The sequence below is a fragment of the Dryobates pubescens genome, chromosome 39 (assembly GCF_014839835.1).
Source record: "Dryobates pubescens isolate bDryPub1 chromosome 39, bDryPub1.pri, whole genome shotgun sequence".
Lineage (NCBI taxonomy): Eukaryota > Metazoa > Chordata > Aves > Piciformes > Picidae > Dryobates > Dryobates pubescens.
Window position 1 is genome coordinate 1,130,387 of NC_071650.1, and position 11,546 is coordinate 1,141,932.

At 61.0% G+C, this 11,546-nt stretch overlaps 1 protein-coding gene across 1 annotated transcript; it reads right to left on the reverse strand.

Annotated features, from left to right (window-relative positions):
• Positions 1 to 1,045: 1,045 nt before the first annotated feature.
• On the reverse strand, positions 1,046 to 9,499 carry CHGB (chromogranin B). Its single transcript, XM_054177284.1, has 5 exons — positions 9,404 to 9,499; positions 6,281 to 6,324; positions 5,224 to 5,317; positions 1,865 to 3,588; positions 1,046 to 1,370 (listed from the first exon to the last, which is right to left on the reverse strand). Exons 1-5 carry the CDS (start codon positions 9,450 to 9,452, stop codon positions 1,287 to 1,289), a joined length of 1,995 nt encoding a protein of 664 aa, XP_054033259.1. The 5' UTR covers positions 9,453 to 9,499; the 3' UTR covers positions 1,046 to 1,286.
• Positions 9,500 to 11,546: the final 2,047 nt, after the last annotated feature.

Genomic DNA, 11,546 nt, shown 5'->3' on the forward strand with positions numbered 1-11,546 from the left:
GGCTCAGGCTCCAGCTGGAGCTGGGACAGTCTGTAGCTGGGTCACAGCAAGGCTGTCACACCACCAGCAGCTCAAAGAGAAGGGAACACCTGGATGAGCTTCTCCCTCAGTCAACAGCTAGGACATTGAGGAACTGGAGAGGGGCCAGAGAAGGGCAAGGAAGCTGGGGAAGGGTCTGGAGAAGAGGGCTGGGGAGGAGCAGCTGAGGGAGCTGGGGGTGTTTAGTGTAGAGAAGAGGAGGCTGAGGGGAGACCTCCTTGCTCTCTGCAGCTCCCTGAGGGGAGGCTGGAGCCAGGTGGGGGTTGGGCTCTGCTCCCTAGGAAGAAGTGACAGGATGAGAGGAAATGGCCTCAGGCTGCCCCAGGGGAGGCTTAGGTTGGAGGTTAGAAGAAACTCAAGGATGAGGCCTTGAGCAACCTGGGCTAGTGGAAGGTGTCCCTGCCTGTGGCAGGGGCTTGGAACTGGGTGATCTTTAAGCTCCTGCCCAACACAAACCATTCTATGAATCTTCTGCTGCTCCACTGTGTTAAGTTCACCTCTCAGTGACCTGGCTGGGGCCCAGCCCTGCTGCAGTGCAGCTCACAGGCTCTAACCTCCTCTGAGTGACCTGCAGTAGGCAGAAAGATCACATTAGCAAAGCATGATTCAATCCCTGTGTGGTAAAACCACTCCACCACAGGCTTTCCACATCCCCCAGCACCCCTTGGCTGGTGCAGCCTCTCTGCTCCCCTGCTGAGTGCTTCACAGGGAGCTTCCTGAGGTGGCAGAGCAAATTCAGGGGCATTTTCCTTTCCTCTCAAGCTCTCACCCATGAAAGGCACAGAGGGGACTCCTGGTAACTTCATGAACCCCTGGTGAAGCCCACATCACCATTTCCCACACCCCCCCCCCCCAGCCTCTCCTCCTGGCAGCTGCCTCAGAGGTGCCCCCAGCAGCCCAAGAAGGCAGGAGAGATTGGGCCAAGATCAGTGTGGGGTTTATTTCAAACTCAGACAGCTCTGTTTCTGGAGAACACAAAACACAAGTGGTGGTTTTTATTCCACAAAGCATGTTAAACACTCCCCCCCCTGCCTGGCCTGGCAGGCTGGCAGCACTACAGCCATGCTCCCCAGGGCTCCACAGCATGGCAGCAAGTGCAAGGCACCTCCAGCTGCGGTGCTTTGCTGTGCTACAGTGGGCAGGAAACAGCTTCTGCTTGGAGGGCAAACAACAACCCAGTGGCAGGGAACTTACCACAAGAGACAGGTACTGAGTACAGCTGCACTGAGCTCAAACACCAAAGCAGCTCAGCCTCTCCTGCTGTCTTTAAACTTCTGGGCTATTTTCTGCAGCTCCAGTTCCATGGCAGCCAGGTTCTCCAGCTGCTTTTCCTGTGGGGACATAAAAGGGGTGGGGGGTTTTGATCAAGCAGTGCTGGACAGGTCCTGCCCTGTGAGAATGAGACACAAAACCTGTGTCTGAGGCTGAGAGCTCCAACGCCTGTCTGAGGGAGACAGATTCATGGACTGGGTTAGGCTGGGAGGGACCTTCAGGGTCATCCAGTTCCAGCCCCCTGCCATGGGCCTCATCCAACCTGGCCTGCAACACCTCCAGGGAGCAGGCAGCCACAGCTTCCCTGGGCAGACTGTTCCAGTGCCATCTCCTGAGGCAGACTGGGAAGGCTGAGCTGAGCCAGCTCGCTGTCCTGAAGCAGGCAGGAGCTGCTGGGGATGCAGCCTGGCTGTTTTGGCAGCCCTGCTCCGGGTCGGTTGCCCTGAACTGAAGCAGCTGGGGGGAGCTGGGCTGAGGAGAGCCAGCTGCTAGCGACACTGCACCTCGGGAAGGGCTTGGGGAGCTCCCCACAGAGCGCCCCCTGCACACCTACCTCCTCCTCTGTCAGGGGACTCTGGCTCAGGCTCCTGTCGCTCCTGCCGGCCTGACGTCGCTCGGTGTCCTCTCTGGAGGAGTAGAGCTGCGGGAACTCGGCGGCTTTCTTCCTGTAGCTCAGCAGCTGTGCCAGCTGCTGCACCTTGTGCTGCTGCCTCTCGCCCTGCGCCCTGCCGGCCGTGCCAGGGCTGCCCTGCTGCGGGCGCCCCTGCTGCAGCTTGCCCAGCAGCTGCTGCTTCTCCCACCACTCGTAGTCGCTGTACTCCGGGAGCAGACTCTTCTCGGCCAGGCTGGGGCTGCCTTCCTCCTTGTCCCCGGCGCCGTCCCTCTTCTCCAGGTGCCGGCTTGGCCACCACAGCAGAGGGTAGAGCTGGCTGTAGGCTGCCGCCCTCCTCTTCTCCTTCTCTGCAGGGAAGCGGCTCCTGGAGCTTTCCCTCTCCGCATATCTTCCCTCCTCCACGTCCTCCTCTTCATCTTCCACCTGATCGCTGCTCTGATGCTGCTTTGCTACCTCTTCCTCTTCCTCCTCCTCCTGCTGGCCGTTCCGCAGGTCGCGCAGCTGCTCCGCGCCGTCCCCGGGGCCGTGGTGCGTCCTGGGCTGCCCCCTGCGCTCCCCAGCGTAGGCTGCCTGTGGCCCTTCCCCTTGGGCGCCCCAGCGGCTGGATCTGCCTCCCTGCTGCTGCTCCTTGCTGCCACCACCGAGGCCCGCGTCCAGCCCTTCCTCGCTCGCCCCTTCAAGCCGCGTCCTGCCCTGGGAGCGGCGCCTGCTGGCCTGCCGCGCTCCGTCGCGGTGCTTCCTCTCCTCCTGCCATTGCTCGTCGCTCTCCCTGTGCTGATGACTCTTTTCTTCTTCTTCCTCGCTGCTCTCCTCACTCTGCTGCCACCTCTCTCTGTACTCCTCCCTTCCCTGGCCCACAGTCCTCCTCTCTTCCTCCTCAGCCCCATGCCTCCCATGGTAACCGCTCTTCTGCTGCTGCTGGGAGGTTTCCCCATGCTTCTGGTGGTGGTTCCTTTTGTCCCAGGGGCGGGCCTCCTCTCGGCTGGATTCCTCCTTCTCACCACCACGGCCTCTCTTCTCTTCAGAGTCACCACCTCTGTGCTTCCCATAGCTCCTGAGACCGTAGGGTGGCTTCTCCTCCTGCGTGTCTGCCCTCTCCTCAGACTCTGCACGCTCCTGCTGCCGGGAGACATCCCCTTCCTGCGACTCCTGCTGCGATTTTTCACTCCTTTCTTCCTCTGCCTCTTCCCCTTCAGGAACTCTCTTGTAAGGGCTCTGCCTCCCCTCCTCCGAGTGCCAGCGGCCGGTGGGGTGCTGCTTGCTGCCAGCAGGGAGCTGCTCTGCGCTCAGGCCTCCAGAGGAGGACTTCCTGCTGAGCACAGCGAGCTCCACCTGCTTGGCAAGGCGTTTGCTGCCTTTGCTTTCTTCCTCACTCTGGAAGCTCTTCTCCTCCTCCTCTCTAATCTCTTGGTAGTGTTTCTTTTCTTCTCTATGAAGCCTCTCTTCTTCAGCCTGGTGTCCATCCTCCTCTTCCTTGCTTGTGCCTTGCTCCTCAGCAAGTTTCTCCTCCTCGCTTCCGTTCACGGACTCCTTTGCCTCCCCTTCTGCCTGCCTGTGTTCCTCCTCCAGGCTGCCAGGAAGATGTTTGTCGGTCTCTGCTGTGTCTGTGGAGTGCCTCACCTCAAGCTGGTTGTTTTCACCTCTCTCTCTGTTGTTTCCACCACCTGCAACAAGAAAAGCAGCAGGGTGAGGCCTCCCCACTGGGCTCTCGGTTCAGTTTCAAGGGGTAGCTGCGGAGCAGCTTTGGGCAGGGCTCATTCATCAGTCCTGCTTTCAGACCCAAGTCATTCCTCAGCTTTTCTCTCTTTGCCTGGATAAAGCATGAGCAGATTTTCCTTCAGCTCAGCATTGTTAAGCCCCACTGAAACTGCCAGAAGCATTTCTTACCTCTTGGGCCTTTCCCCCCCTTGTCTGTGATCACATGAGAAACAAGAACCAGCAGGGTCTGGAGCTGTGGAGGTGAGCTCTGGGCACGCCAGGCCTTGTCCACCACGTGTGCTTATGCACCCAAAGAGACAAGGATTGCTCCCAGCTGCTGAGGCTTTGGCTTCTCAGTTGCTTGAAGAGAGCAAGCACAGAACATCAGCTCCTTGGCCAGAGGTCTGCTCAGTCCAATCATGTTCCTGCCACCAAGCCCAGGGTGCTCCAGGAAAGCCACCCTGACCACCATGGCAGCAGCTTGTTCTGTGAAGATTCACAGAATGGGTTGGAAGGGACCTTAAAGATTGTCCAGTTCCAACCTCCCTGCCATGGCCAGGGACACCTCACATTAGCCCAGGTTCCTCAGGTGTGGTCTGAGCAGAGCAGAGGGCAGAATTCCCTCCCTGTGCTGCTGCTTCTCTCCCTGCCCTGGCTGCAGCTCAGCACACAGCTGCCTGCTGGGCTGCCAGTGACCACTGCTGGCTCCTGGGGACTTTGTCACCAACTGACACCCCCAAGGCCTTCTCCTGCAGGCTGCTCTCCTGCCCCTCCTCACCCAGCCTGGCTTTGTGCTGGGGATTGCCCTGACCCAGGTGTAGGACCTTGCCCTTGGCCTTGTTGAACTTGATGAGGTTGGCTTGGGCCCAGCTCTGCAGCCTGCCCAGGTCCCTCAGGATGGATCCCTTCCCTCCAGCCTGTCAGCAGCAGCACACAGCTTGGTGCTGAGGGTGCACTCAATGCCACTGTCCATGTCACTAACAAAGATGTTGAACAAGAATGGTCCCAGTACTGATCCCTGGGGGACTGCACTTGTACTTGGCCTCCACTTGCACATGGACTCATGGACAGCCACTCTCAGATTCCCTTCTGTTGTGTCTGTCTTGCCCCAAGAGCAAAGGGGCTGCCTTGGTCAGTGCCAGGGGCTGTTGGCCAGCATGGTGGCCATGGAAGCTACCTGGAGAGTCTGACAGAACAAGACAGGGAGTGATAGGACTGGGGGGAATGGAGCAGAACTAAAAGTGGGCAGATTCAGATTGGATGTCAGGATGAAGTTCTTGCCCATGAGGGTGGTGAGACACTGGCACAGGTTGGAAGCCTCCTGCCTGGAGGTTTTTCAGGTCAGGCTGTGAGCAACCTGCTGTAGTGTGAGGTGTCCCTGCCCATGGCAGGGGGTTGGAGCTGGATGAGCCTTGAGGTCCCTTCCAGCCCTCACAGTTCTGTGATTCTATGAACGCTGCCACAGAAATACGGAGACATGTGGGCTGAAAAAACAACCCAACCCAACCCAGCTGCTCCTGCAGCTGAGCAGCTCCAGCAAAAGAGAGACTCCCATCCATGCAGCAGAGGGCTTCCAGAAGCCCAGCCCAGGCTGCACTTACCCTTCCTCAGGATCTCCCTGCAGTCAGGGTTAATGGGCGGCGCGTTGGGCTTCGAGAGCGCGTTGGACAGCACCTCCACGATGCACTCCGTCACCTAAGGAGACAGCAGGAGACACAGGTCCCTGTGAGCTATCAGAACAGGCTGGGGGAGCTGGGGCTGCTCAGCCTGGAGAGGAGAAGGCTCCAGGGGCACCTCAGAGCTGCCTTGCAATAGCTGAAGGGATCCTGCAGGGAGGCTGCAGAGGGACTTTTGCTGAGGGTGTCTGGAGAGAGGCCAAGGGGGAATGGTTTGAAGCTGAGGCAGAGCAGGGTCAGGCTGGAGCTGGGGGAGAAGATCTTCAATGTGAGGCTGGTGAGATTCTGGAACAGGCTGCCCAGGGAGGCTGTGGCTGCCTCCTCCCTGGAGGTGCTCAGGGCCAGGCTGGATGAGGCCTTGAGCAACCTGGGCTGGTTGAGAGGTGTCCCTGCCCATGGCAGTGAGGTAGGAGCAGATGATCTCTGAGGTCCTTTCCAACCTGAGCCACTCCAAGATTCTATGAGAATGAAATTCTACCCCTGACTGAGTGAGTAACATCTGTGAGCTTGGAGTAAGCCCTGGCACAGTTCCCTGTGCACTCAGGCAACAGCTGCTTTGCTCCACACTCCCACAGCACCAAGAGCAGGACTGGCCCCAGCTTTTCTGGGCTCCCTGTTTGTTGGCAAGGGAAGAGGCTCCTTGTCTGCCACAGGAAATCTCCAACAGCCTGTCCAACACAGAACATGTCCAGCAGATGGGCATCACCCTGCAGCAGCTGCCCAGTTCCAGCCCCCTGCCATGGGCAGGGACACCTCCCACCAGCCCAGCTTGCTCAAGGCCTCATCCAGCCTGGCCTTCAACACCTCCAGGGAGGGGGCAGCCACAGCCTCCCTGGGCAGCCTGTGCCAGAGTCTCCCTGGTGTCTTCAGTCTCTGGAGAGTTTACCCTTAGGGAAAAAAAGCTTTGCCCTGAGAGTTTGGAGGCCAAGCATGGCTCAGATGTGAGAGATGTCTGCTGAAGGTGTGACCCAAAGCTGCTCACCATTTCCTCCAGGTGCTCTTTGGCCACTGGCACTGTGCTGACACCTAGAAGAAAAAAACAAAACAACCAATGTTTCCAGGCTTGTTAGTCCCAGCAGCAAGCACCACTGCCAGGAGCCCTCAGTCAGATCAGCCTGATGGGCTGGCTGGGGTTTGGGCTTGGTTAAGGAGCTTGGCTGCCCTGCACCTGCCCAGCCACCTGCAGAGCTGTGCAAGCAAAGGTCTGCCAGCCACACAGGCACCTGGCAGCAAGGCTCGTGGAGCCAGGGCCTCAGAAGCCACAGCACTCAGGCACACAGCTTGGGGCAGCTCTGGAGTGTGCTCTTCAACACACCTAACCCCTCTCCATCTCTCTGAGGAGAAGAGGCTGAGAGCCCTGGGGCTGCTCAGCCAGGAGAACAGCAGCCCCAGAGGGGATCTGCTCAATGCTGAGCAATACCCAAAGGGTAGAGGTCAAGAGGAGGCTGCTCAGTCACCACTCTGAGGAGCCACTTCGTGGCCTCTCCAGGAGGCTGCTCTGGGCCCAGGAGACACCAGGACAGGCACAAGGACACACATCTGATGTCCTTTGGGTGGTGCTGCCACAGCAGCCCCTCCATGAGCTACAGCCACTGGAGGGCATCCAGCACACAACACACTCCTGAATGCTTCTGCTGTCAGAGATGCCAGCCCCTGAGCTCCCTCTCCAGCACTCTGTCACTGGGTAGGAACCTAAAGCCAGGCTGCACTCCCTGCCTTTGCCCTGCCCTTCCTGATGCCAGGCTGCACTCCCTGCCTTTGCCCTGCCATTCCTGATGCCAGGCTGCACTCCCTGCCTTTGCCCTGCCATTCCTGATGCCAGGCCCTGCCTTTGCCCTGCCATTCCTGAAGCCAGGCCCTGCCTTTGCCCTGCCATTCCTGAAGCCAGGCCCTGCCTTTGCCCTGCCCTTCCTGATGCCAGGCTGCACTCCCTGCCATCTTTCCCAGGAGATTTCCAGAGGCACCTGGCTGCTGGTGAACCTGGGGAGCATTAGGCTATCATAGCCATGGCAGAAAAAGCAAATGGGGTCTGACAGGTGCCACACAAACCTGCCTGGGAGAAGCAAATGAGCATCCAGCCCAGGCCACAGCCTCAAGTGGTGTACAGAGGCAGCTGCTCTGCCAAAGCCGAGACAGGAAGCCCATGGGGAGCCAGCATGTCCCACTTCACAGCAGTGCTGGCAGTGCCAGCCACGCCAGCTGGCAATAGCTCCCTCAGGGCCACCCACCAGCTGGATGGAGATGGCTGGCCAGCACCTCTGCCCTCCTCTCCACCTGTGCTCAGGGGGGGATGAAGCCATCGGCCCAGCAGCACCACCAGAGTCAGCTGGCAGGGCACCCACCCACCAGGGACACAGCAGAGAGCCCAACTGCAGGCTGTGAGAGCAGAAAGCAAGCCAGAGCACAGAGTGAGCTGGCAGCCCTTCCGCTGCCCGTGTGGCACAGCTCCCTCACGCTCCCAGCGAGCCAAGCCCTCCCGAGCCAGGGCTGCCCAGGCAGGTGAGGATCCAACCCTCTGACCCTGGCAGAAGTGCTGAGAAGCTGATGGAAAAAAATTCACAACAGCAACAACCCCCCCCCCCAGACAAGCAGCAAAGGATGAGACATGCAGGGCAGAGTGACGTGCCTTTTGGTGGCACCTGCAGGGCAAAGCCAGGCCTTGGGCTGGGCTCCTGCTGAGGCCCCTGCCCGGCTCTGCCCGGCTGATGCCGCCGAGTCAGCGCAGCGCTCAGCCCAGCCTCAGCAGAAGCCTCTCCCAGGAAGGACCACAGAAACTTCCCAGTCTTGCTCTGCAAGCAGCAGCACTAGAAAGTTCTGCAAGTTCCTGTTGCAGCCATTCCCAGCCCCAAGCCAGCCCCTGAGCTTGCTGATTCGGACTGATGGAGAACCGCAGGACTGTCAGGGTTGGAAGGGGCCTCGAGGAGCAGCCAGTCCCAACCCCCCTGCCACGGGCAGGGACACCTCACACTGCAGCAGGTTGCTCACAGCCACAGCCAGCCTGGCCTGAAAAACCTCCAGGCAGGAGGCTTCCACCACCTCCCTGGCAACCTGTTCCAAGAGCAAGACAGCCAACAAGGACATCAGGAGGTAGCTGCCCGGTTCGATAGCACAAATGGAAGGGAAACAGGGTCCGTGGGATGAACCTGATGGACTTCCCTATGCTGGGGTCTCTCCTTCCATCTCCCACCCTCCCCTCTGATCAAAACAAAGGCTGGCTTCATCACAGAGTTTCTGTGCAAGCCTCAGAAGCATTTCCATGTAGAGACCTCCAACAACACCCAGAGCCCAACTACTCGACCCAGCCTGCCACCAGTTCTTCCAAGGAACGATTCCCACAGGCATGAAAAGCTAGAAAGCCAAGTGACCCCCTCCTCACACACACACATCGCCCTTCCTCTTCACCCCACGCTGTGCGTTCAGCATGCAGAAAGAATTCTTCCTGCCATTCAAAGCTGCGGATCTGCCCCTTCACAAGCATCCTCCCGCTACCAGCAGCTGGCAAAAACCTAGCAGCGCTGCCGGGATGAAACCGCGCCGGGAAGTCTTTGTGCAAGGGAGCCGCCGAGGGAGGAAAATCACCTAAGAGCGGCCGGCAGCGTGACGGCACCGGCCGGCCGCTGGCCCCTTCCTCATCTCCCCCGACACCGCCCATGGGGACTCCTCCGGTTCTCGGCGGCAAACCCCTAGCGCAGCCCAGCCCCGGAGGTGCCACCCTCGGGCCGCGGGGGCTCTCCCGGTTCTCGGCGGCAAGCCCCGAGCCCAGCCCCGGAGGTGCCACCCTCGGGCCGCGGGGGCGCTCCCGGTTCTCGGCGGCAAACCCTTAGTGCAGCCCAGCCCCGGAGGTGCCACCCTCGGGCCGCGGGGGCGCTCCCGGTTCTCGGCGGCAAGCCCCTAGCCCAGCCCCGGAGGTGCCACCCTCGGGCCGCGGGGGCTCTCCCGGTTCTCGGCGGCAAGCCCCGAGCCCAGCCCCGGAGGTGCCACCCTCGGGCCGCGGGGGCGCTCCCGGTTCTCGGCGGCAAGCCCCGAGCCCAGCCCCGCGCCCAGCCGTGCGGCTCCGCTCTCGCCTCGCCCTCGGGCCGGGGTCTGGGGTCCGCGCTCCGCTCACCTGCCAGGGCGGCGGCCCCCAGGAGGCCGAGCAGCGCCAGCGGCCCCATGCTCGGCTCGGCTCGGCGCGGCTCGGCGGCTCGGCGCTATTTAAAGCGGGGAGCGGGGGCGGAGGAGCCGGGCGGGGGGCCCCGCCGGGAGCCTGCGTCACTCCGAGCCCCCGGGGGCGGTGCCCGCCGCCGCTGCTGCCCCCCGCCCTCGTCCGAGCCCCGCCGGGGCCGCCGCCGCCTGCCGCTGCGGGATGCCCTCCGCCCGCTGCCTTCGCCCCGCTCCTCTCCATCCCTCTCCTCTCCATCCCCGGGCCCGCCGCGGCTCGCCAGCCGGGGGGGAAGTTTCCTGCACCGGGGAAGCCGAGCTCGTTCTCCCTGCCTGAAAAGCCGATGGGATGCCGAGGGGCGAGGACCTGGAAGCGCTGGGTTACCGCCTGGCCTCCATGATCCGAAAGCTCTCTTCCACCCCTAACAATTCCGTGATTCTCCTGCGTCTCTTCCCTCTGCCCCCTGCCTGGTACTCCCCCTAACAGCCCTTCGGATCCCCCCACCTCGCTGTCCCCCGGGAAAGGAGCAGAGCAGGGTTCCCCTGCCTCCTGCTGCAGCTCATCCTTAGGGCTTTTCCCACCGCCAGAGGCTGCTCAGCCTCTCCCCGCAGGGTGGAGGTGCAGTAATCCAGCCCTCTGGAACAGCTTCCACGGCGGCTCACCGCTGCGCGGCCACAGCTCAAAGGTGATGCTATCCAGCCCCGTTCAAAGCCCTTGCAAGGTGCTGGGGCAGCCTTTATGTCCAGCAAGATTTCTGTCCCTTCTTCCACTCCAATCGCTGCTCCCCCTCCTCCCCACCCCAGGAGCAGAGGAAGCCCGGGAGGCGCTCCCCGCACTCGAGTCACCCGGTGACCGCAGGGCACGCAGCGGTCCCGGGGCTGGCCTGGGGCAATCGCTGCTGTCAGCATTCACCCCCGCGGCCAAACCTCTGAGGAAGGGCGACGGTGCTCCGGGGAGCCAGAGCGAACCCGCAGAGACCAGGATCTGCCTCATTTACTTAACCAGCTCCCGCTGTCCCAATTAGGCTTTGATGGAGCGGAAAGCACAAGCGATGAGCTAAGATGAGCTCTCCACGGAGCCAAGGCTGGATGCTCTCCCCCACCCCCGGCTCCCTTCAGAGCCAGGCAGAGACGGTGTGAGGCTGGGGCTTGCTTCGCTTTCCCTTTCATTAACCCTTAGAAGGCCATCTCCAAGCTGTGCCGTCTTTGTCAGCTGCTCTTTTTGTCCGCTCTCGGCGCACGGCAGGTGGCCCTTCAGCTGCCGGCGCAGGACAATGGATCGATCCATCAAAGCGGCACTCATCCCTCATTACCCTTCTGGCTGCCCAGAACAATGCCAGGCTGCCTTGAAACACAGCAAACGGGACACAAGGACACCACACTCCAGGACAACTCAGGAGCCGACCTGCAGACCTGCAGAGTTGGGTTGGGAGAAACCTGATGGAATTCAACAAGGGCAAGAGCAGAGTCCTGCACCTGGAGAAGAACAACCCCAGAGATCAGTACAGGTTGAAGGCTGATCTGCCAGAGAGCACCTCTGAGGAAAAGGACCTGGGAGTGCTGGTGGACAAGAGGCTGAGCATGAGCCAGCAATGTGGCCTTGTGGGCAAGAAGGCCAATGGCAGCCTGGGCTGCAAGGAGTGTGGCCAGCAGGTCGAGGGAGGTTCTGCTCCCCCTCTGCTCTGCCCTGCTGAGGCCTCATCTGGAGCATTGTGTCCAGTTCTGGACTCCCCAGTTCCACAAGGACAGGGAACTCCTGGAGGGAGTCCAGCAGAGAGCCACTGAGCTGCTGAGGGCACTGAACATCACCTTGTGAGGAGAGGCTGAGAGCCCTGGGGCTGCTGAGCCTGGAGAGGAGCAGCCTGAGGGGGAGCTCAGCAATGCTCAGCAAGAGCTGAAGGGTGAGTGGCAGGAGGCTGGAGCCAGACTGTTCTCAGTGGTGCCCAGGGACAGGGCAAGTGGCAATGGACACAGACTGGAACCCAGGAGGTGCCACAGGAGCAGGAGGAACAAATTCTTCCCTGTGAGGGTGGCAGAGCACTGGGACAGGCTGCCCAGAGAGGCTGTGGAGTCTCCATCTCTGGAAGCACTTCAGACCCCAACCCTGT